The sequence below is a fragment of the Scophthalmus maximus genome, chromosome 5 (assembly GCF_022379125.1).
Source record: "Scophthalmus maximus strain ysfricsl-2021 chromosome 5, ASM2237912v1, whole genome shotgun sequence".
NCBI classification, from domain to species: Eukaryota; Metazoa; Chordata; class Actinopteri; order Pleuronectiformes; family Scophthalmidae; genus Scophthalmus; species Scophthalmus maximus.
In genome coordinates, this window is record NC_061519.1 from 3,151,845 (window position 1) to 3,177,503 (window position 25,659).

Genomic DNA, 25,659 nt, shown 5'->3' on the forward strand with positions numbered 1-25,659 from the left:
CGTCTCGGAACCTCTCATCAAGCGCCTGAGGGAGATGTCGCGATACTCGCCGGCACACTCTGTTGTCGCAGGATGGGAACATGTGGTGTTTGCATCGTGCCGCGTGGTGTTGCCGCAGCAACAAAGCTCCTTCACAAATTCTCCTTCTGAGTCGGGGGCTTCCGGGCCTCTTGGCCATTAGCCCGCTCACCGCAAAACCTAATCCGTGTAACGCCGTCTCTTGTCAGACTGTGGTCTTGTTAGAGCCGCTTGTTGGGCAGTCAAACACCGCCGAGAGGAGCGTTGAACGTCATCAGAGCGCATTTGTCCTCATGAGTCCTCCGGTTTAGCCGCGCGTTTTGAGCTGAAGTCGCTCCTCGGATTGGACTGTGAGCACACGTCCCCGCGAACCAGGCGGTTTTCCTTCGACGTCGACAAAAAATAATGACTTCATTATCAGCACGCATTTCTGCCTGTTCTTCTCTTGCATTGACCGTCACCGTGATGCTCTGTCAGTGATGACATGTGTGTTGTGTTGCGTTCAGTGTCACCATGACCTGACCGACATACAGCCAGAGGGGGGTCCACCCTGGGGGGGATCCGCTGTCCTGATTCATTTTTTAGTATTTAATGAATTATCCCCAATTACCCCACCGCTGACCTTAAGAGTCACGGGTTTGAAATGCTAATATATCAGAGGTACGGCGTGGCGGTTGCACAGTGAACTGCGGTGCTCAGCGCGACGCGCGTTATTAATGGTCGTCACCTTTTTGTGCTGATTTCCCCGGCTTTTTTAAATGAAAAAGTCAAATCTACAATGCGGCACGTCTCGGAAAAGAGATGAGGACACGGTGACATTTCAGTTCATGCACGTGACATTTTTGTCGAAACTTTGTCAGAGAGGGATAGAGCACACAAGGTTATCTGAGGTTGTCACTGCTGTTTCTGTTGGCCGAGATCAGTCTGCGTCTCTGTCAGTCGAGTGACTTCAGGGGAGGATTGAAATGACTCTGGTCATGTGCAGCAACCTATTTGCCATGCTTGTTTAAAGAGATAAGCCTATTTGCCGCTGTTGGCTTGTTTTAACCACAAAAAAAAAGGCTTTGTATGGAGATTAATATGTAACACTGCACACACACACACACACACACACACACACACACACACACACACACACACACACACACACACACGCACCACATTGTCACGACTCTTCTTTAGCTCTCATCTGAAATGAGAACATGCCCTGGGCCGCGCTGGGAGAATGGAAGTCAAAGACAGAGAGAGAGAAGGGAGAGAAAAAGGAAGAAGAAGAGGGACAGGGAGGGAAATAAAATGAAAGAGAAAAGCCAAAGGGGAGAACTCAGAGTGATAAAAGGCCGAACCGGGAGAGAGAAGGCGAGCGGGGTAAAACAAGACGGGGGGCCGTGGATCAGCCTGGAGGGTCAGCGGGTGTGAAAGAGTTGCGGTTCATTATGATGTCTCAACCTCTTCCATCCTGCCCCACCACCCAACCCCCCCCTACGCGCCATCCATCCCAGACCGCGGTGTCCACCCTGCCTCCCACCTACTTCCCTCCAGCAGCTATTTAACATGGAAATTGATTTAAACAGAGGCTGAAGTGTCCGCAGTGGGACCCGAGGACAGGTGCCTCCAGTCGGCGGGGGAGAGCAAATGAGAGGTGAGAGACCCTCGCAGGGCTAACAAGGAAAGCAGCGAGTGCGACGAGGCGGGAAGGCGGGAGGCCGAAATTAGGGGGAGGGAGTTTCGGCGTGGGGGATGAAATTGAAGTGGAATTGGAGAGAAATGAGGCGGTGGAATTTTTTAGATAATTTCCAACTCGAGTTCCCTGCCAACCTTTTGAGATGAGAAGAAAAAATAAATAGATAAGTGATGAGCGAGAAAAAGTGTGAGTGTTCGCATGCGAGTCTCTCTCTCTCTCTCTCTCTGTGTGTGTGTGTGGGTGTGGAACGACGATCTGCGGGCGAGCACATATTCCGGTCAGGCAGAGGAGCTGCTCGTTCAAATTTGGCCCATGCGGAAATGGAAGTTGCCGCAGTCGTGTGCAGTAACGTTGCTCAGTTGAAGCTCATGCAGGGTAAAGATTATAAATGTGTACGAGGTTGTGGAGAGGTAGAGCCATGACAGAGCTGACGTTGTGTCTGTGGTCCGCAATAATACCTAAAAAAATAATACGGAACGAAAGGGAATGATGTTGAACCGAGTGGCCCACGAAATCTCCAACAGGCGTAGCCATCATTTGAGAAGCGCGAGGGTCAGATTGTTCGGAAGGGAGACGATTTGTGACTTATTGAGAGATCCTCCCTTATATGACACCAGTTCTTTAAAATGATGAAAATCATGAATTACATTTTCAAAATGTGAAAAGAGCTCTGGTTGACCCGACTTGGAATGATGCACAGGCATCAACAGGGTAATGAGCCAGATAATTAAACAAGAAAAGTCCAACATCCTTCCCAGTAGCAGTTACGGCAAGTCAATAGCAAATGACATGAAGTGACAGACAATTTAATGGCAGGCTGTCCTGATCCCTGAAAGCTGCCAAGTCCCTGCTCTTTATATTGCAAAAATACAGATTTAAATGAAAACTTATTTTGTACAAGCAGCGAAAGTCAGAGCAAGAAATTAAAGAGAGTGAGTCTATTCCTCCCAGCATGAGGGGAGTTTAGCCATCTAACCCTAATAGCTGGTAGTTATCTTTTTGACTGAGCTAAATTGACATTAAATCAAACATAATTCAGCCAAATGATGGTGACAGCTTGGAAGGTCTGAGCTTGAAGGTGGAAGGTTATGCTAATTATTTTAATCATTAAACATTTTACAAAGTCATATTAGGCCGGAGTTGTCGGGTCACTGTTCGTCATAACTATCTTTAGCGCTGGCACCGTCCATTTCACTCTAAATGAGACCATCATTCTAAGAAACCGATTTGTTTTTGCCACCAGTGAGTCGCCCTCTGCTGGTGATTCCTGAGAACGCAGGCCTCAGGCTTCACTTCCCTTACCCGCCGACCAAACGTTCATTTCTATATATGCAGTCTATGGTCAGAACACACTCACACAACATACAGGAAAACACAATTGGACGACTGTCAGAGACGTGAGCGGATTTAAGTGGTTTGATAAAACTTCGGCCTTGTCACCAGTGCCATAGTGTCCGCTCAGCTCCACCGCCACGAAACCCTATACTGTCAACACTGATTGCTCTGAAACAAACAAAATCCCCCAACCACTTTTCTTTTTTAGCTGAATTAGGTCCCGTAATGGATAATTGCTACAGTGATGGGATGCTGGACCAGCCGTTACCCCACGCTCGCTCCGATATCAGCATTGACTTGGAGTCCAATTTGTGGGCCGCCGGACGAATGGAAGTCTGAGATTCCGTTTTAACTGTCCACCGATTCCTGGAGGAAATATCTGGGTCTATAGCCACTAAATGCTCCGGTCTGTTTCCCTGCTGGTTGCTGGTTTTATCTGTCTGCCATTTGGTGCTGGGCAGGTGGCGAGCGTCGTGGAATTTTCGTCTATCCTCCCCTGAGAAACTGTTAAGACGAGTCGGCTCAGGCACCAAGCGAGGTCAACCTGTCTGTGGCAAGACACCTCATCGAGCAGCTGAAGTCTCTCTCTCTCGAGGTGTCATAGTCGCCGGGAGATGACGACATTACCCAAAGACCGGCAACAGGCAGATTGTCTTGGGGCGCCATACACTGACCACCTTGTTGATCTGTGTAAACGAACTAGAAATCTCCTTGATATGTATTGAGCTCTTATAATAAATACTTCTGCTTAAGACATCAATGGTTTCCGTCTCCTGAATCAGCATCCACTCCTTTGATTATTCATTTTCAGTGAGGAGTGGATTCATTAGAGCTTTTCTCACTGCCTAGTGCTGTTGGGAACAAGGTCGATGAGATTGGTAAGAGTGAACCGAAATGGTAACGTTTATATTACATGGAAAAACTGCTCTGTAGAGTGATGACTTATTGTGGAGCCTGGATCAGCTGAAAGAGGCCAAAGTCCAATAGTCTTGACGGATCAAAGGGAGGAAAAAAGAGCGGGCTACCGTCAAGGCCAGCCTCGATGTGAGCAGTAACTCTACAGGGCTAAACAATTTCCGTCAACCTCACCTCTCCCGTTGGCAAATTGCTTTTGGCTTTGCCCCCACGATGCATCCCCGGAATCAGCACCAACGCAAAGACTGCGAAACCAAAGGGCGAACTAACGCCGTTATTTTTGACGGAAATGGGACGTGACGAAAAAAAAGCACGAGGACATCACAAGCCGGGGCCGGTCGGTGTGCCGTCTGACGTTTTCCCCCTCACTTTGTACCTGATCCGCACGCGGATCAAAGAAAATGCTGACTTCGGTGAAGCCAGGGACGTATTGATCTCTGAGAGCTCAACGCGGTTGCCACCCTTCATGTACACCGACGCCTGGTTTTGAATATCCGTAGGATTTAGCGAAAGGTCTGACTGTCACGAGCCTTCCAGATTGTGAACTACGCTAAGAGACGGCTGCGTCTCGCAAAAGTGTGATCTCGCAATTTTGATAAATGTTATTCAGGAACACGACAGGTATGACATTTGCTGGCAATATGCTCCCACACTCGCCGTGTTCCCGCTCACTCTCCGTCATCCTCTCTGTCTTCCTACGGAAACTGATAGACACACACACACACACACTGGATCCGTCCTCACTGTCCTCCTTCGTTATGTCTTCCATTAATAACACAAGATGTGCCTCCTGACTCTGTCTCGCGCGCGCACACACACACACACACAAATACACACACACTCGCACTTTTCTTATTCCCACATTGCACTGCAACATCTAGTCTTCCATGGCAACCATTTCAAAAAGTGAGATTCATCCACTTTATATAGCTGGCCTAGTTTGTCTGCTCCATCCCCCGCTGAGCACTGCCATATCCACGATGACGACTGGGCCCTGCGCAAACACCAACGTAGTCTGGAAAGTTTGTGTGTTCCACCTAGAAAAAGCATTAAAAAAGACCCAGATAAAGGCTAGAGTAGGCTTTTTTTAAATAAGGAAATACATTGCAACTCCTTTGTTTCAGAAAAAACGGCACAAGCTGTAAAGAAGTGCCGTTCCAGGGACGGAACTCAGGACGGGCCCCCTGGGCACAGGCGCGTAGAAGACCCCCCACGGTACTTACGTAGGAGACACGCAGATTGGAAAAGACACAAAACGACTACAAATGAGGGCACGCTGGAGCTCCCTATGTGAGAGTCAGTCGATATAGACGCCCCCACGGCAGCGATATTTAACGTGACGCGCCACGCAGGGACGTAAGTGATTCAAATCCGAGGTAGAAGAAGTAGAAGGGTAAGAATATGACCCGGAAGAGACGCACGTCATCATGTCAGTTACTGTTTCATATGAATCATTTACATCTGATGTCACACGGTGGTAAAGCCCACCGACACATGCTGACGGAGCCGCTGCGTTTTATGTAGCTCATCGTAGGAAATGTGTAGCTTCACCACGGCAGACGCACGTCAACAACATCCGCCGTCGCGTGATGACGTAGTTGGGTGTAGGTCGAGTCCGATTCCCCGAGTCAGCTGCTTAGAGTGAATGAAGCCCCCTTTCCACTTTTCCTTGACCTCATGATGTTTTCCACTCAGGTCAAGGAATAGTAGATAGGAAGGACATTTCGACCTCACCCATTGTTTAAAATCTGATTGTGCTTATTTGTTGCATCTCTTTGTGATCATTTTGAATCCGTAGTCCTTCTGTATCTCTGCAATTAATTTGCATTTCTTTGTCGTCCCTTTGTGTTTCATCCATCTTCAAACGCAGCCTTGGCCTCGCCGAGTTTCAGTCTCCTCATGGACATACACATGAAAAGTAATTATACGAAACATTAAGACGTACAGTGTATGTGCCACTTAACTGCATGACTAATTGGGATGGAGTGAAATTGCCGTGTAAATCCACTGCAACAGCTTGATGATCAAAAGTCCTGACGGGCGTATGTAGTTTGACAATTTCTGAAGTGTTGAACGAATGTGGACATGTGACCTTCATCAGCTAAAATCGATGGATTTACATGGATCGACGCACATTTGTTCTTCTAGTATTTCCAGAAGTACGGCAGGTTGACGGTCGGGATTGATTTAAACTAGAGAGTGGAGGAACACGTCGCCCCTCAACTTTACTCGACGCACCATGAATGTCGTAGATGATTGCCCCCTCCTGATTGAAACGGCAGCTGCGGCGGATCTGGCGGAGGCTGATTGTCACCGTCTTCACAGGCATCGGCGTGCGATGTTCCTCTGATGGTGTGAACGACGCGATGCAGCTGTCCGTCGTGGGATAATGCACACACTCATCATCTCAACGCATCCGCCTCCACACTCTGTAACCCCCCCCTCCTCCCCTTCCACCAACATCCCGCACTCCCACGCCCTCCAAGAGACGAGCCGGCCTGGACTCCCGTCTCTCGCTTCGTTCCATCTCTTCTCCCGCGCGTGGCCTCGGGTGAACGCACCCTGCCCGGCGACCGCGCGGAGGAAGGGAGGGGGGTAAGAAGCAGTAGCCTGAGCTGCGGCCGAGGGGAAACGTCACAGATGACTGATACGCGGCTTCGCTCATATTCAAATCAACTTTTATTGATCATCGCCCAGTAACATTAACTTTCTTTTTTCCACCCTCGCGCTCTCGACAAGTTTATCGATTCAACCGGAGGAGACGGATTCCACGACCATCGCTTATCTTTCATTAAATCAAAGGAGACAGGGGAATCATTATTTTTCGACAATGGCACATAAGGGCTGAGAAATGATTTGTTTTAGATGTGGCCCGGAACCTCCTGTCCAACGCTCTATCCTCTTAAGCTGCTAGCTTTTTTCCAATAAACTCAATGGATTCGGCTAATGCTGCCTCTGACCAGTGGATCAGGACAGAGAAATGTGTTTTTAATACCCGAAAGTAGAGCTCTGACCTAGAAATGTACCTCAGCACCACATGCAGCTGCGATATCCCTGATAATGGCAGAAAGTGGCATCGGGGGGAATCAAATCAACAGAGGCATGGTGGACGGATGGATAGACAAAGGGAGGTAAGTAATGTCGGGTTCACCCTCTGTCCCTTTCCTCTCAGGCAGCTCTCCCCGCGGCTCCATCTCGCCCAATTATCATACTTGGATGCTGAAGTGCTGAGAGCGGGGCCCGCATTGGTTATGAAAAGTGTCGCACATTTTGCAAGGAGGGTTCATGCGAGTACATACAAATGGGCGGCCGCATTAGCATTCGATATCCTCAGGGCCACGCAGGGGCTGCGCAATGTCAAGATGTGGCGGCGAGTGCAAGCTTTTTGCAGTGAACTTGACCGCAGCGCGACACGGGTCCGCACACTGTGCGTCTTTGGCTCTCGAGCGCTCGTGTGTAATTTCACGCAGCGGTAAAGCATCGACGCCAGAAAAGCACGACGGGTAGGGACCGATAACATCGAATGCTTGATAATGCAGACGTCACGTGACTCTTTTTGAATGCAAGAGCCTCGCAAGAAGCTCAAGAGTTCGTTTCACATTTAATTTTTCGAGTGTTGATAGAAATTAAAAACAATTTCACAGCTCTCTATAACAGGAGTGCTCATTTTATGGTAAATTAGGCTGGAACAATTACATTTGTTGGAAGAGGGGGTGGTCCGCGGGAAACTGTACAGCGGCGTGCCATCAGCAAAGGGCTTCGAGTGGGTGTACTCAATGTTGGAAAATAATTACACCAGGATAATGCACAGTAATTCAATATTTGACATGAAGCGGTAGAAAGCGGTCCACGTGTTTGTCAGTCTCTGGTTTTTCCGGGTTTTCCCACTGAGCTGAATGTCTTCGCTGACCAGCTGCAGCCTGAGTCCTTTTCAGTGGGAGTCTGAGCCAGCTGGCCCCCCGTAGGTCACTGGGCAGCCGGCCACCACAACCCCCGGCCCACCTCCCCTGCCAGGAACAGAGATGGGCTCGGCGCCACTCCTGTTTCAACGGGGCGCCCCCGAGAGCGCCGTCCTGCCACTTCCGTCGTGCCGAGATGCTCCCGCGTACGGCCTCGCTGCAGGAGAGAGACAAAGCACAGGGGAGATGTCGGCGTGAGCTTGAGTTTTTCGATTCTCCTCGGCTTTTACGGCGACTTAATGACAGTTAAGAGGAAGTGCTTAGCATGAAGCTCAAATTATAAAACTATGGCTTTTAATAATTAAAGGTCACTTCCTCCTGCACGGCTCTTCAACAGCAGCCGAGCAACATTTGACTAAGTTAGACATAATTACCGGCGAGACAGGTGACTGTGGGTTGGTGCATTAATATTTCAATCAACAGCTGATGTGGTCATAGGTCTCGGTTGTCGAGTGTTTTTGCAGGAGCTTCGAAAGCATAACAGCAATTGAAAACAAATGTTACCCCCCTCTCTTTTATAATCCAAGGTTCATCTTGTGCGGACACAAAGCAGCGCACGTCTTTCGTTACTAAATCGCTCGCATTTTGCTCTGAGAGATTTCAGAAAATTAAAAAAAAAAAACAGCTTTTGCAAACTGACGTTTTGTCGCTTTGTCATCTCAGAGGAACACAAAAAAAAAAACTGGTGCTAGTCGTGTTGAACACAATCCTCTAACAAGTGAGCGACCTTTCTGTCAGAACACATCTCAACAAACGCCCTTAGTTGGTTTCTTTACAAAGCTCCACTTGACTTTAACGCCACTGATGCTCTCCCAAAATTCTGGCCACCGAGCGTTACGTCCCGAGCCTTCATTTAACTTCTTCCTGCCTTCGAGGCACAAGACAGGACATCACGAGAAATCCTCCCCTCTGACACCTCTCCCCCTTCCTGCCTGCCGGTTCCATTTCGGGAATCTCCAGAGACCCGAGTCTCGCTGCTGTTTTTCCTTCTGTCAGAGAGCCGTGAGAACATGGATCCTCATTAGTCACTTTTTCCCCGGGACCGCGCTGACACCGGCGTCGCTTCCTCCCTCGCTCAGACTTCGCTGAAGGCCAGTGTGACCACACACCGATTCACAGACGCCGTCTGTGAAAAGCGAGGGCGACTGAACGTGTAGCTTGGCAATCATCGGGATCAACCAACCTTTGAAATGCATAGTGTTAACACAGGTGGGAAAAAACAGAAAAGGTATGGGACCACACTGATGATTTTGAACGTTTAAGATCAATGCCGCAGACTATATATAAAAAAAATGAATCTGGTATTTAATAAATAGTTTGACATTTTGAGGAAATGTCAAACTTGCCGAGTCAGGGGAGAATACTGCACAATTCTTGTGTCTTTACAGTAAATATGACTCTACACCCAGCAGCCGGTTAACTTCACTAAATCCACCAACCAGCACCTTTAAAGTTTGATAACTCACAAAATAACCCAAGTGCACATACACCAGTTGGTCCTTTCACAAGGGGCATGCCCTTTAGGACAGCACTCTTGCCGTTTTTTTGGGATAGAAGGCAGATTTTGTTACCCATGACAGAGCCAGGCTAGCTTTGTCTCCAATCTCAGTCTTTATGCGAAACTAGGCGGTAGCATCATAGTTACTGTAAATGCCAAAAAATAGAAACAACGTAAAATAAACTTCCCCAAGATGTTTTACTATTCCTGTAACAAACGGGGCTGCAGCCTGGAACCAGACTTTGAGATCTGAGGTGTCTGAGCATCCACGAATGCACCAAACGAGAAGAAACCGAAGAACTCTGCTTGCAACAAAAGCAATCAAGCGTAGACAAAATTTCTTGCAAATTTCAGATTTTCATATTCTACACACATGAATGGATATTAATGGCTGCCTGGAAGGTATAGAAAGCTGTATCTCAGACTCTTGGCATGTATGGACAGTGGTAATGAAAGAATATATGGAGTGTGTAATAAATGGGCTGAGGACATGCAAAAAAAAAGCTGCGGTATGGTCCTTTAAGATGGACAAGGGTGCAGCGGTGAACCAACCTGAGGTTTGCACGGTCTCACTTCAGCAGACTGTCAGTCTCTGGACACTCAGTGACCGATACTTGTGCCTGAAGGAAGGACAAACCTCAAATCAATATCTTGTCTAAAAACACCGGGAGAAACTCGAGACAGAGATCATGCAACTGCAACGTCTACAGGAGAAGATATGCTCATGCAACTCAAGCTCTCTCTCTTCTTTCTTTTTTTGGATAACTTTGTACAGGCAGAACCCTTTTAAATATTACAGTAAGCAACCTTTACACAGCAAATGATAAAAGTAACAGCAGCTCAACTGTACAGAAGATATTGACATAGATTTGGCTTTGTTCATTTTAGCAAGAGTTGCATTAACACTATCCTAATGTATTTTGTTAGTACACAGTACAGTTATTTTGGTACATAGAATCCACTACTCTATGATATTGGAAGTTACGTTTTTCTTACTTTTGAGTCAACTTTTTTTTTTTTTGTCGCCATAACTGTAATGATTTTTTTAAGAAACTGTACGCATTTACCAGCAAGTTTATGTCAATGGATAAACACACTACGAAATTAAACATTTAGGGTTAGGTTACCTTTACAGTGGAGTTGTCTAGGTTATAAGCGTCCTCTCCATTGCACTGCCATTACTCTCTGTACTAAAGAGGCCATCGCGCCAGCGTCATTCGTGACAATGAAGCCTAGACCTGAATGGTGGTTTGAACTCGGTTAATTTTCAGATGCCATAACAGCAATTCCCATTAACGATTACGACCACAGGTAAGAGGATTGAAAAAGTCTTATACATACCCAGGCATTCAATGCTTTAGAACTCTATACACATTAGGAAGCTATCCAGGTTATTTTAGAGGTCTTACCTCTGGGTCCTTTTTAAAAAGTATAGAGAGAGAGAGAAAGAATAAGTTGTGCCCTTTTGATAATCAATCAAGACATCATTTAGTAGGGTTAAAGTCTCCAGACGTCAATACATTCATTTAGATTTAAAATGCGCTTTTGAATGAGAAAACAAAGGAAAACACCTAACATCTGACTGCGGAAGGTTGTTTAAAAAAAGTCATTTCAGAATTTTACTAGGACAGGAAACAAATAAGGCAAGTTAAGTTTCATAAAAAACAAACTAAGCTTTATTGACAAACTGCTGCAAAAACATCTTTTGGACAGATTTAGTAACCTATTTAGGCAAGCTTACACATGTAGCATAATGCATTTTATGGAGAGGGTACAGATACTAGTGTCAGAATAAGTACAGTTAGTTTTAAAATATGTACAAGAGTTCGGATTGAGCTGCAGGATCCCTTCTCTGTAGAAAGAGAAGACCCATGTGGAGATTTTTGTCCCGATCCTTCTTTGAGTACTTTGTGCATGCAGTTTATAGAGAATCAGATCACAGAATGAAGACCTGAACTGTTTTTAGCATAACAGGAGGCCATCTCTTGGCTGTGTTCTTATTAAACAAACATTGTCTTCAGAATCTTAAAATTATTTTTTTTTAACATGTTAAACAAATTGAGGATATGAGGACAGTCCATCTCAACAGTGTCTATTAGGGCTATATTTCAAAACTCTAAGTACAATGACAAATATTGCTGCCTAAGTCTAAATGGACAACGTTTTAGAACTATTTAAAAACAAACCATCATCAAGAATGAATTGTACTGATTCCATTAGCATTGATTCTTTAAACTTCACTTAATTTAAGATTTTTTTTTGTTTCTATATTACATAATTGGAAGTTTAAAAGGTCTTTTATTTGGCTATATTAACAGAATTTTGAAATGTAGCCTAAATGGGAATCTGCAACTGACCCTCGACAGATTCTTTGTATTTAAAAAACAATTAATATGGATTGCTTAGACAAGCGGGTAATGAGCCACTAATTCTGCTAGAAATGATTACTCCCAAACAGTTAAAAAGGTAACGGTCAACAATGCAAAAAAAGCCAGAGGGGGGTAAAAAAGGTCAGAGAAAAAAATACAGCAACATAAACAAAAATTCAAATGAAAAGAGAAACCAAAAGAGGACGCCAACGTCTTCTCTCTAACCCATCTAAAAGCCGCTTTGGTCGGATGGATGGGAGGGTGCTTGGTTGGTTGTTAGGTGGTCGGTTGGTGCGACAAAGTAGGGGTGGGGGTGGGGGGAGTTCATGGTCAAATCTCAAAAACCAGTTCCGATTTTCAGATCCCAATTGGCTTTCTCGTATAAAGTCCGGTGTAGGAAAAGACCAAACCAAAGACAAAACGGACAATTACTTTTGTCGGGCTGCTTAAAGCAAGAGCTGCCATGGTAGACAGGGCGACACGTTAAGGGTGGCGAGTCTGCTTCAGTACTGTCGGTAGGGGTGCTCCCGGTAAGGCGTCTTGGCACCTCTGGAGGGGGGAGGGGCCTTCCCTGGACCTAATTGCTGGGTCCCGTTCCAGTCATCCTGGCCTGGAGAGGACACGCACAAAAATAAAGATAAACACACATGACTGGCTTATAACTGCCTGCTTGAGCAGAGGACTCTAGTGGACTTTGAGGCTGCCCTGTGGGGGTCTTCATAGAATAGCATGAAACAAGCAGAACTACGCTTTACACTGCACGCCCATAGACTATATGAAAAAATGGACATAGCCACCAGGTCCGGATAATGAAGCCAATGTGGCAGTGTCTGAAGACTGTATTCTCTGGAGTCACCAGTAGAGGCTCCGCTGTATCGTTCAATCTTTAATTTTAGTCTTCTTCAATACAGCATGATGTTCGTTTTGTAAATCATGGTCCATTTATAGTTAAAATACATGACAAAGCACTGTCATTATTAAATTGGATTGCGGATACAGCGTGATTGACAGCTAGTGCCGTCCAATCGATGCGTGGTTGCAAAGTGTAGGAGCACGTGCGGTGGACGAGCTCTCAGTCAGACCCCACCCCCAAAAACCAAGATGGCTCTGGTCAAAATGCCAAAGTCGAGGCTTCATGGTTGGCTGCCGCTTGTGCCTGTCTGATTAAAAAACACTCGGAGACCCACTTGTATAAACTTAAGTGGACAGATCTCCACTGAGTCCTTTAAAGTTCTCAGTTATTACCTCTAACTCTGGTCTCTTGCTGTTGACACCAAAAATAGAAGGTAACACACACTTTGGTCCACCAGGGGAAATATAGATTAATTCCTACCACTATTGTAAGTTTTTTTGGTCTTTTTGTACTGGCATGTTTTTTTTACAGAATAAATGAGGTCGTCTTTGTTGAGAGTTAATTACGTTTTAACTTACCATACGACTCGTATGAGTCTGTGGTCTCCCCGTGTCCGTAGTCATAGTACTCTGGCTCTCTGATGGTCAAAAAACAGGGAGAAGAAAAATAACTTTAAATCTTAAAAAAAACATCAAGTAGCTGCTGATTTTAATCTCCGGGGGGATGATAATTGGCTTCCAAGACTAAGATCAAAGCATGGAACATCTGAGTCCCTGCTGGTTCTCCCAAATAACACAACCATCCCAACCATGAGACATCGAGTGCCATCAATGCTGAATTTGTTCAGAGAAGGCTAAATGGCATTTCCGCGGCTCTCAACTCCCATCTCGAGTGACAAACAGCAGATAGGTGATGGGCGCACTCTGTGAGAGGCAGCCGAAAAACGAAGGAGACGTCTGATTCACTCACGCCTGCGGCTGACTGTAATAGCTGTCGTATGACTCGTAGGCCGTGTCTGTGTAGCTCTCGTCGTAGCCCTGCAGAGGGAAGGAAACAAGAGTGAGACTCAAAGAGAGACGTGTCCATGAATCATGAATGTCAAGATGTCCCCCAAGTACTGCACTGGTACTAAAGCAGACAGCCTCCCCCCTTATATTGGCAGCATCTAACATCACTTATCCTCTGATGATGTACGAGCGGGTCAAAGCTAACAGGTTCCCACAAATCTCAATCCCACAATCTCATTCAGAGGAAACGTGTGTTGGGGGTGCTACATTTTAAAATGCTACCTTCCTATATTCCAAAGTCGTTAATATAGGTCTTATTGTTTGTAATGTTAACCTCATCAGAAGCTTTCAGAGATTTTTTCCTTGTTTGCATTATGATAATCTAATCTAATATATATCTATAGATATAGATATATCTATAGATATCTATATCTATATATATATCTATATAGATATATAGATATATATCTATATAGATATAGATAGATAGATAGATAGATAGATATATATAGATATGTATATATATGTATATATATGTGCTGACAATATCCACATACAAACTAAATGGGTAAACTGGGAACTGTACTTACATATTCATCGTAACTCTCTGGGGCAGCGGTGGAGGTGTGCTGGTGGGGGGGCGGAGGGGCCATCCTCTGGGGGGGTCCTGCAGCTGGGGGCCTGGCACGCGGTGCCGCAGCTCCCCTGGAAGGTGCTGCAGGGGGTCCCCCTCGGCCCCCCGGGGCGCTCCTCACTGCGCCGCCTCTGGCTGGGCCACCTCGAGCCACGCCCCCCCTGGCGGGGGCACCGCGGGGAGGCATTCCCCTGCCCCTGGACAGCAGAACTTAAGAGTTATTACTGTGTTCTGTAGTGGTTGATTTTATTTGACAAAGTGAAAATAAATAGCATAGCATAAAGAATGGAAGCTGGGAAAGGGCTAGCCCGGCACCTCTAAGCTCGTAAGTTTGGGATGGGACGAAACCACTTTTCGTGTCCGATCCGATACAGATCCTGCAACCTTGAGTATCTGCCAATACCGATCCGATACTAATCTGATACAATCTTTTCACCACTCGGAAATAAAATATTAATAATGCATTGTTCAGGACCTCATTCTCAACTGTAAGACTAATAATCAACTCCCCTAATGGAAGCCAGCAACATGACGGAGTTAGGGAATACTGCTGTTTTATTTCCCACAGAACTTTTTATGGTCAGCACCGTTCAAACAAGCAAAAAAGAATTGAAAAGTTAACTGTTAATTAAATAATAAAAAAATTACATAAAAATATGATGCTGGAATGTCGATCAAGGCTTATTAGATAAGTAAATAGGCATTTATTTTGTATGCTTACTGTAATGTATCGGATATATTTACTAGGGCAGAACGATTTGGGGAAAATATCGACAGTGGTTGAGAGGACTCCAGTCTTATTGACTGCGCTTTTTCTGTCACATTCATACACTGCTGGAAGAGCAGTGTCTTGGCCCATTGACACGTCGGCAATGCGGACTGGGGGAAGCGGGGATCAAACCGCCAACCTTCTGGTTATTGGACGAACGTCCGCTAAGCTGCAGTGAGAGCCGGTACGGAAAATAAAAACCCTCTGAGAGCTTAAACCTTTGACATTTATTGTAAATCATTGCCTTTGCCCGAATGTTCATCAACATGGAAAAGAAAAGAAAAATCAATGAGCAACAACAACAAAAAAACTGAACTGAAAGTAAATAAGTTGACAAATGTGCTTGTTGTTTCCAGTCATGTCCAGTTTCCAGGGCAAAGGCAGCAATTTACAATAGAAGCCAGAGGTTTTATCTCGTGTTTCTGTTTGGAGGCTGAGAAGTAAAAGGTTTCGGACGGTGTTGGGTTTCTCAGAAAACCCTCAAGTTTTAGGAGGTTGTTTTCGTTAAATGCTTGGGTTTTAAAAAAGCTTCTTTAGAGGGAAGCTCAGGTCTTCAGGGAATTTATTGAAGGGAAACTAGAATTACTGTATGAAAAGTTTTTTAACAATAACTTTTTGGGGGTTTTCGTGTAAACAGCCAGTGGTTTAGAACCTTTGGCCTACTGCTGAATGTCTTTTTTCACATTAGGTTTATAGGGAGTGAACAATATGTACCATATTCTTTAAGGTAGTGTAGAGAAAGCCTGTATGTGTGTGTTTGCATCTCTTTACCTGTGTGCTCCGGCAGGAGGGATGCCACGGCCCCGGACTGGCATGCCCCCTCGGCCTCGGGCTCCGTGCTCCTGGCCTCCGTTCAGGTAGCCCATCTCCATGAACTGCTCTTGGCAGATATCATCCATCATATCCTACACACACACGAGACATGGAGGAAGAGATAATGTGAGAATGTGAGAAATCGGGGCACAGAACATGGGAAAAGTGAAGCCACGCGGATGAAAAGGACGGGGAGGAAAAGTGCTGAAAGAGGAGTGATAAATAAAAGAGTGATACACAATTACAGAGCTGCTCAAAACACGGCATCCCCCTAATGGCCACCAGAGCGAGTGAAAGAAAAAGTCTTGGTGCCAGTGAGTCAGAGTGTGAAGAGAGAGAGAGGGGGGGGGGTCGTGAATGTGGGAGGTTGGAAACCATCCATCCACACTCCCTTGCCTTCCTGCGCCTCTCAATCATGCACAAAATGTAAATCACTTCTCCCTGCACTTCACGACAAGTCTGCTGTGGCTGTATCAGCGGTTACCTTATTCTGTCTGCAAAAACAAGAAGTTGGGGCGGATTAGTGTGGCCGCCTGTCTGAGCAGCACAAATCCGGCAAAACCCAATCCGCCGCATTTTCGTCAGAGACCAATCACAGGCGCCGCACTGTGACCCAATCAATCCCTTTTCATAAATCAGTCCCTGGACATGAATAGTGACAAGAGAACTGACAATGGTGAAAAAGAAGTGAGGGGACAGGGGGGGATACTAGAACATGCAGAACATGCCGCAGCTTTCGTTTTTTCTTCTTCTTTTTTTCAATGCAGCAAAGGCAGGAAAACACAAGCCATCTGACTGATTACAAATTCACCTCGGTGAGTCAGCAGTCACATTTAACGAGCCGGCGAGACAACGTGTATTTACCCATCGAGGTATTTAGATTAATGAGGTTTCTTTAGATGTTACATTCTACAGATATTTTTTTCTTTTTTTAACGTGTCAATGTCGACAAATAACGAGCTTTATGCAAATCATCCACACAGGAGCGAGGCTCTGCTTTGGCATTAGCAGACAAGGACGCAAGAAGGAAGGAGGAACAATAGTCAAAGCCTACTGGAATACCTGAGAAGTACATATAATACATAAAACATTTCTCCAACAAATCACATCCACACGCTTTCATTAAAAATATGTCCTGCTTCTCCACGAAGGGCTCCACAGATTAGCTCTGCTCTTTGTGTAACAGGGCAGAACTAGCACGGCCACTGGTTCGTCGGCCCATTCATCCTCTTATCTCACGCATTCTGTCTGTTGAAGAACCCTCCAGACTCATTAAAAAATGTAAGGCATCTCACAAACCCCAGGGCGAAAGCCATTGTTCCAGCTCTATGGGCTTCGGCCGGGGGTTTGACAGCAGACCGGGTTTTTTGGCCCGCGCTCAAGAATCTCTCAGCATAAAGCCAATACAGCCCACATGTCTGTCTGAGAGCTGTGCATCTCCAGGCCGACTCCCCATCACTCCCTGAATGGAATGGAACTCGGGTAAAGACACAGTGATGGACAGGCGTGCATGCGAGACACGCGATGGTGGTAACCCTGCTGACACGGTGGAAGCAACACAATTCCTCCTCTTAAGCCGATTGCTTTACGTGCCCGGACTGTGCCATGGTGTCTGTCTGCTGCAGGTAAACACCCACCTCCATCTCCTCTGGCTGTAACTCTGCGACCCCTCCCAGAGCTTTGTGTACCTGACACACTGCGCCTGCTCACCTTGCACAGTTAGCTACTCAAACACACTCTCAGCAGGGTTTCTCAAACTTTTATCGGTAGGGCTGCAACGACGTAATCGGTTACGTCAATTACGTAAATCCGTTGACAGTACAGTGTTTGCGTTCGTCCCCAGCGATCAAGGCGAGGTCTGGTGAAACGGAGTTGGTTGCAGCAGTGAATGTGCGGTGCACGTTACTGTCTGTTCATGAACGCCGCAGCGTCTAAAGACAAATGAGAAGTTTCTCCATGTTGTTTACCGCTGTTGAGGAAGTAAACGGGGCATGTCCCGGTCGGATCGAGACAACACATCAGCCCTGGAGGAAAACGCTGCAAATTCAGATACTGGCGCCAGTTAAGCGATGCGAAAATGTGCATGAAACAGTGTCATACTACTTCTTACCTTTAATGTTATGTCACAATAAGTTGTGTTTTGATCTGCTCCCCTTAGCACAGAGGCTACCTGTCACTACCCTACCGGCAGCTCTGACGTCATTACACAACACTACAAAGAGTGTTGGTAGACAGTCCATCTTTGTTATAAAACAGCTGCATTTTGATGGAATAAATACTTAAAAAAACAGAGTGAAATCAAATGAGTTTTAGGTGAGAAACCTAAAATGGAACAGCTGACCATGTACATATGAAGCCTGTAACTCTGCTCTGCTTCACTTTATCAGCATGAAATTTGGAGATAATGTTCATCAGATGTTGTTCCATGGATTGTGTATGGAAGTAGAATATTCACTCTTAATGTTTTCTTTTTTAAGGCGTAAATGAAAACTTTTATTTATGTTGTGTTCAATCTTCATTTACTCTGACCCATATATCAAATATACATATATTATTTATTGGTAAATTAACCAAAGGATTAATCGATGAAACAGAAAACAATCGTTAGATTAATCGACTGATCGCAAAAATAATCGCTAGATTAATCAATAAAAAAAGAATCATTAGCAGCAGCCTTAATGGGTCTGTATCGCCAATATTCTAATAACCCGAGCAATTACACTTGTTGCCGTCATGGTAGGGGTGGCCGATCTGACGATTCTCTACCGTGGATGATCTAAATTTGGCATTTGATCTGCATTTCAGAGGAATGGTACAGATGGCTGGGGAAGTTTCTGCGATGCTCTGGAGTATGCGGATACTGTAATGACTCTTATACAAGACAGTCTTCTTACAGAAAACTGCTTGTGCATTCATTACAACAAACAGATATTTATGTTTTAATGGAAAGAGTACCAGCGTGCTGAGGAGAGATCTGTGCCTGTGGTGGGCGTGGCCAGCTCTCACTGCCCGTCTGTCAGCTGCACATACAGACGCTAAGACCCGCTCTGATAACAAAGAGAGTGAACCAATCGAAAGTCTGGCTGTTTAAAAACCGATGGAGACAACGCTCGTTCCAACAAATTTAGCAAATGTTTTGCAAGTAACGGCGGTAACACAAGATATCTGTCGAAACATTTAGTGAAAGTGAAAGTATCCTCTACTTCTGCTGGTTCCAGTCAAAGACTGGAACTGTTCTTTTTTTAAGTACATTTTATTTTTTATTTTTCTGACATAAGACACTTTTTTTGATAGCCTAGACGGTGAGAAAAATCGTGATTATATCCCAAAAAATCAAATGATCTTTTGGCCAGGTCGCCCACCCCTACGTCATGGATCCAAGGACGGTACTCATATCGGTGCGGTACGGTAATTCTAAGCAAACAGACACAGACAAGCCAACGGCAAAGTGAAACTCACAGGAAACAGGAACTTCTTGACCTCCTCCATGGCGTGGGCCATGCGCAGGTAGGCCTCGGGCACGGGGGCAAACACCTCGATGAATACATGCAGCTCCATGGACAAGTGTGCGTACTTTGGCTCGCCGCCTTTCCTCAGCCCCTCCTCCTGGAAACGAGGCAAGGGAGTGTCAGCAAGTCAGAGGGAGCACACGGCGAACACACAGATTAAATGAATTATGCAGGAAGTAATTGCTTTTTATCTGCCTCGGAGGGCATCGGGCATATGTGTGTGACTCCCTTTCTTTATGTGGTTTAATAATCGCAAACTGGTGGAAAACAGGTTTCCTGGGTTACCCCGAAGATTCCCTGGAACAGATGCGCAGTGCAAAGCTGCCTTTTGGCTTTACATTCAAGTTCACCCGGGCTTTCCTGCGAGTTGATGCCATCTGGGCTCACTGCCTGCCATCCCTCTCAAGTACAGGCCAGATGTCTTATGGCTTTAAGTACCTTCTCGTGTGTGTGTGTGTGTGTGTGTGTGTGTGTGTGTGTGTGTGTGTGTGTGTGTGTGTGTGTGTGTGTGTGTGTGTGTGTGTGTGTGTGTGTGTGTGTGTGTGTTTTTCATACCTTGGTTTTGTCTCTCATGGATCCTTTGCCCAGCACAGAGATCTTGGCCCCAGTCTCTTCCTGTAGCCGTTTGATTGTATTGCCCTGAGGTCCCAAAATCTTCCCCACAAAATTGAACTGATGACAAAACAAAGCAGGGGGGGAATCAGCGTGACAATCAAAGCAGAGGCACGTTTATTGCCAAGAGAGTGAAGGAGCGACCACTGGCAGGGGTCTTGTTGTGCATATTGCAGCCTTAAGAAGTAGATTTACCAGAGAAGGTTGATGGGAGCCCTTGAGGGCTGTAATACATCAGTTACTATTTGCTCCAATCATCCAAGCGCTGAGCCAGAACCAGCGTGGGATCAAAAGCTGCAATCGCTCCCTCCTCAATTTTTGAACAATGTAATTACGGTAGATACGATGTGTCCTACAATTAGCTGTCAACGCCCAACACATTTAGTACAAAACAAAAAACAAAAAAACAAAGCTATTCCTCCTGGAGTTGTAAAGGTGGCTTTTGTCATGGGAATACGCTCATTAACGGGACTGATGCACAAATTAAAATTAAGTCTGGGAGATCAGAGGTCTGCCTCGACACCACAGACCGGACTCCTGCATCGTATTGATCTGATGCTTGTGGAGGGGGTAGTCTCCATAGATTTTTTACTCTACTCTTTACTTAAAACAAAAACAAAACAAAATCTACTTTTGTTAACGTCAACCGGATCCTTAAAGTTTCACGACGGGTTTCAGAAAGCTCCAATATAAACGTAGGTGACTCAAATTGATGCAAAAAAAGAGAAAAAATTGGGCATCACGCATCTTTGCCTTTTACACATTTATATCCTCACACGCACCGTCCATCATAAATATGCGGAGACGCATGTGAGCAGCATATTTAATGTGGATGGATTTAGCCGAGGAGACTCCGCTCTGAATGGAAACGTGCCAATCACAAACAAGAGGAGCAGATCGAATCTACTGAACGCGGTGTGAATTACGCCGAAATATAGATCCATCCTAACCAGGGTGATGTTAACATTTTGATCCCTTCAGTGATATTTTAAAACATGCCAGTATCGGCTGTAATTATACTCTGGAGCTTAAAGATCAGGGTTGAGAGGAGTAATTTGAGACTGCCGAGTAACCCCGCGGCTTTGTATAATTGAAAGCCGGCTGCAGGATAAATTCAATCAGGAGGGGTTCACGCTGAAAGAGAGGACAGAGGAAGGAAAGAGGGGGGAGAAGAGAAAGGGGGCAAAGCAGGCTCACCTTCGGGTACTGTTTGACAGGAATGAGCACTCGTTCCTTTAGTTTGATGTTCTTTGTTGTGAAAAGGTCCAGGTATGTTTCTGCCTCCTTTTTAGTGTCGCCTTTCTGGATTCTATCAATTTCTAGAAGGGGGGGTGGGTGGAGAGGGATTGTTTCAGGCAAAGCATTCATGTAATCTCACAGGATCTAGAGCGGCAAAGCGACATCATCAGCATGATGGGGATTTACGTGCATTTAACCAAGTAAGCAGTGATTTACTGTGATCTGCGATGGAAACCAGTGAGATTAAAATGTTGTTGTCAGGTTAACAATTTTAACACCCCTGTTATATCCTGCACATCTTAAAAGACCCAGTCCAAATTTGTCAATTTTGACATGCACATCTTTCATCAAATCAATTCTTTAAACCACCACAATCACTGTTTACTTGACTTCCACACAGCACTGCTTGCAGATGTATATAAAAGACGGTAGCAGAGTGCGTGTGCCATGTGTTTCATTTAGCTGTTTTTCGTTGTGATCTTGACAACACACCACCTCAACAGACATTAAATGACGACTATATTCATCATCCAATAATTGCACCAGCCACTTTTGTTTCCAGCAAAAGCCACAAACATTCTCTGGATGCAGCTCTGCCGCTGCGGAAATCTGATGCTCATCCACGCTTCATTTCTTCGTCAAATCGATATCTTTTGGGGTTTTGAATATTTAAAAAGGCATCATCTTGGGCTCTGAGAACTTGTGAGGGACGGGTTTTCTTGTTATTACTATTTCAACATTCACACACTCACAAAACAACAACATAATACTCACAATAACCTTCAGCCCTAGCCGTGATTCTTAATATTTCATATTTAATAAATTCGTAATATTTCATATTTAATATTTAATAAGCTACATTTGGAGCAGGAGCCACTGGCTCTTCCCCGTAACCTCCTCCACCTGGCACAGCACCCACTCAAACCACCTCCTCTCTCCTGGTCATGACAACCCCCCCACCCGCCCCGAGCCCGCAGCGTGCAAACATGTCAGCCGCACCGCAAGTCTGCCAGCCGCAGAGTTTAGGAAGCGGTTGGTGGTTGGTTGGTTGGGTGTTCCGACTGGATGTTTAAACTGAGGGAACCCACAGCACACGCTGACACACTCTCTGTGTCGTCCTCGCTCTTCAGTTACTGGGGGTCAAAGGGGGGGAACCTTGATCTTTGGCAAAGGTGCATCAGATTAAGTGGCTCACAGGAAGGGTCCTAACAAACACAGGGAGGGCACATGGACAACGACAACAACAACAACACGGATTTGACGAAATATTCACTGAACCAGCAGTCCTTCAGATTGTCCCCTGCACTTGGGGCCCAGGGCTCGTGGTGTCCTGCTGATGCTTGGTGTATTTGTAGAAACGTGTGGTCCTCGGCGGGGACTTGTTTATAATCCCACAGTATCGCTATAGGATGTTTTAAAGTCATACAGTGTGACATTTACAGTGCAGTTCCTCTACAAAATAAGAGTAGGAAAAATAAGGCAACTGAACACCAAGGAGCCCCCCCTTCCCCCCCCCGCCTCTCTCTCTCTCTCTGGACACAAGACCGTCTACATTGTCTTGCTCAAGGACACTTCAGCAGCAGGGCAGACACACAGCGGGACCTGGGGATCTCAGCACCGCCGCAGCCAGGCCGCCCCTCGGCTCCGGGGGAGCGGTGGCCCCCCCCGGCCGCGGATGCTGGCATCGCACATCTATTAAACCCGCTGCGGCACACGATGGGGGGCCGACGGGGAGTGGACGCCGAGGGGCGGACGGCACGTCTGTCCGAGAAGAGTTTTTCTGTTTTAAGTTTAAAGTGGACGCGAGAGTCGGGCGCGTCGCAGCCGAGGGTCGGGCTCAACGTGCGTCTCCTCCTGTGGTGCCTTCAGGCTGTTTACACATTTCAGACACACACACACACACACACAAACACAGGCTGTGAGCGTGGCCGTTACCGGGGCGCGCTCCACGTCCCGTCCGCACACACACAAACACACGCGCGCACGCGCGCGCGCGCCGCTCGAAGCGTGGAGGTGTGCCGGTTGCCCGGTCGAAGGTGTGTTCAGGGGCCGCACGTAAAAGACGCGACCCTTGCAGGGCGACGGGGTTTGGGGAATAAAGACAGCGACGTAACCGCTACTTTACCTGCGTTTAAAAGTTTCATGGCGTGCGTGAACGACGAGTCGAGGCTGTCCTTCTCCGCCAGCAGCTCGGGCAGGTATTTATCGTCGTTCTCCATTTTGAGTTCAGAGTGCGGGTGGTCGTGGTGGTGCGGGGGTCAGGGGGGAAAAAAGCGTGAGAAAAAAAAGAAAAACCCCAACAATAATAGAAGAAAAAAAAAAAGTAGTCCCAGTTATGTAACTACGGAGTGCCGCGTATCCTCAGCGCAGACTGCGCTTGGCATGTGGCCACCGGGCCGTCTCTGTGCTGGAAAAAAAGAAACACGGGTCCGCTACTTGGCGGCGGCTTCCCGACCGGGCTCGCTGCGTTCTCTCGACAGCTGTGGCTGGGTGCGAGTGGGAGAACAAAAGCGGCGGCGGAGAGGACGAGCGATCCGCGTCGAGCCGACGGAAGTGAGCTCAGAGAGGGACGCGGCTGTCCGGACTGAGACTCCGCCCACCGCGCGCTGAGTTGATGAGTAGAGATAAGCCCCCCCAAGTCAGATTTACGATAGTGGGAATATGGGAACATCTGGGATATATGGTGCCACCATGTTGGTCTACTGTAGGCATGCATGTCTTGCCTGTGGTTGTCTGGGATGTTTTATTGAATTAAGGAAATTGCCTACAAGTTATCCATTAATATTCATGATTGTTGGGGGGGGGTAATGTCAGATTTATTGTATCGCCAATACCATATGATTCAGTTTATTCATGCCATAATCACGAGACTATTATACCTGACATTATACAGTGATAGATAGATAGATAGATAGATAGATAGATAGGAACATTTCAAATCGGGCCTGTGAATATACTGTATATGTTGTGAATAAGATAGTCAGTATCAATTCAGTATTAACTTTAGTATTTTATCTGTAGTTAAAGTGCAATTAACACACTGTGCAATATTTATATTTATTCTCCATGCGTAACTATTGCCTCTGCTCTATATATAGTATTTATATATCTTTTTTGAATATTTTTTGTTATATTTTGTACATACCTATTGATTTCTTCCTATATTATTCTGTCCACTTTGCTGCTGTAATGTCCAAATTTCCCCATTGTGGGACGAATAAAGGTACATCTTATCTTATCTTAATCTGTTATTATTTCAGTTCTGACATCATTCCCTGAAGTCGTGGCATTTTCATTCCAGGCTCTCTACTGCCACTTAGTGGCAGTGCTAATCATGACACAGACGGGCCACTGCTAAAACTGAAACAAGGTGGTCCGTGAGGAAGAAGCTCTCCCGTCTTCCTCTCTCCACTTTTTTTATTGATCCAGAAACACTCATGTGCAAGCGAGAAGCGCCGGGAAGAAAATGCCCCAGACCGCATGCCATTCACGGATTGATTTTTCTGCGATTCAGATGGCGGTAATGAACCTGTCGCGTCGTCGAGCGGAGGACAAGGGGTCAGGGGTCGGAGCTGGCCTAATGCATACAAAAGCGAGAGCAGGCCGTTCCCAGTGTGCGTTGGGTCTTTAAGCGCACACAGTTGTGTGCATTATCTGAACGAGGAATGCTCTTTGAGCAAACAGCAAAAACTGCAGATCGTTTGTCAGTACGCTGCCGGAGCGAAAACTATTACGATCGACCGCAGGTGTACCCGGCCATGCATCTGCTCAAAACAAATGAAGGCAAAAATTGTCTGCAATAAACACTTATGGGAGGCCGAAGACCCGCTCTAACTATCAGCGTTCAGCATGATCTATCTCTGACCATTACAGTGTTATTAGTGTTGGGGGTTGCAAGGTTGTCCTGACTCTGCTTGTCATTGACAGAATGGATAGCCTGTGAGCTGAATTTCAATTGGCTCATAAAAAGGAAGAGTTACTTCTCTTGGCAGGTGGAGGAGTTCCAATTCGATAGCGCGCACTCTTGCCTTCTGCTTGTGTGGACTTCCCCTGTCCCATAACATACAGAGCCACCGTCTGGGGTAAACAGGGGCAGATGGAAGGGGGTAAACACTGGGGTTGGCTTTCTATAAGCCACCGCAGTTTGAGATCTTTGCATCTGACCATTTTCCATGCCCAAAATATTTTTTTAACAAATTGCAAGGAGTCAGTGTTCCCCGAGAGTTTCATCCTTGTAAGGGCTTCGGAGCCTGCAAAATAGCATTTAGAGCTTTGTGGGACTTTGCCATCATTTTTGATGATGGGGCTAGATAAAAGATATGTTCCGATTTTACTGGATGTGTGAAAGTTTTCACCCTGCTGATGACGCTCGCAGGCAAAGTCAAGAGATCACTTAAGCCTGAATGATTCATCCTCTGGGGACCAGCAATGTCTGTGCAAAAGTT

At 46.1% G+C, this 25,659-nt stretch overlaps 1 protein-coding gene across 3 annotated transcripts; it reads right to left on the bottom strand.

Annotated features, from left to right (window-relative positions):
* Positions 1–6,613: 6,613 nt before the first annotated feature.
* Positions 6,614–23,793, bottom strand: khdrbs1b (KH domain containing, RNA binding, signal transduction associated 1b). Of its 3 annotated transcripts, XR_004793965.2 has the most exons (11): positions 23,340–23,793; positions 21,173–21,294; positions 19,919–20,035; positions 19,314–19,460; positions 15,813–15,946; positions 14,229–14,469; positions 13,601–13,668; positions 13,210–13,268; positions 12,211–12,388; positions 9,962–10,029; positions 6,614–8,068 (listed from the first exon to the last, which is right to left on the bottom strand). XR_004793965.2 is itself a non-coding variant. In XM_035635120.2 (9 exons), exons 1-9 carry the CDS (start codon positions 23,431–23,433, stop codon positions 12,282–12,284), a joined length of 1,089 nt encoding a protein of 362 aa, XP_035491013.1. In that variant the 5' UTR covers positions 23,434–23,792; the 3' UTR covers positions 11,063–12,281. The 3 variants fall into 3 exon arrangements, 1 of the variants encoding a protein (XP_035491013.1); XR_004793966.2 differs by lacking the exon at positions 9,962–10,029; XM_035635120.2 differs by lacking the exons at positions 6,614–8,068; positions 9,962–10,029 and having other exon boundaries at positions 11,063–12,388; positions 23,340–23,792.
* Between the last annotated feature and the right edge of the window lie 1,866 nt (positions 23,794–25,659).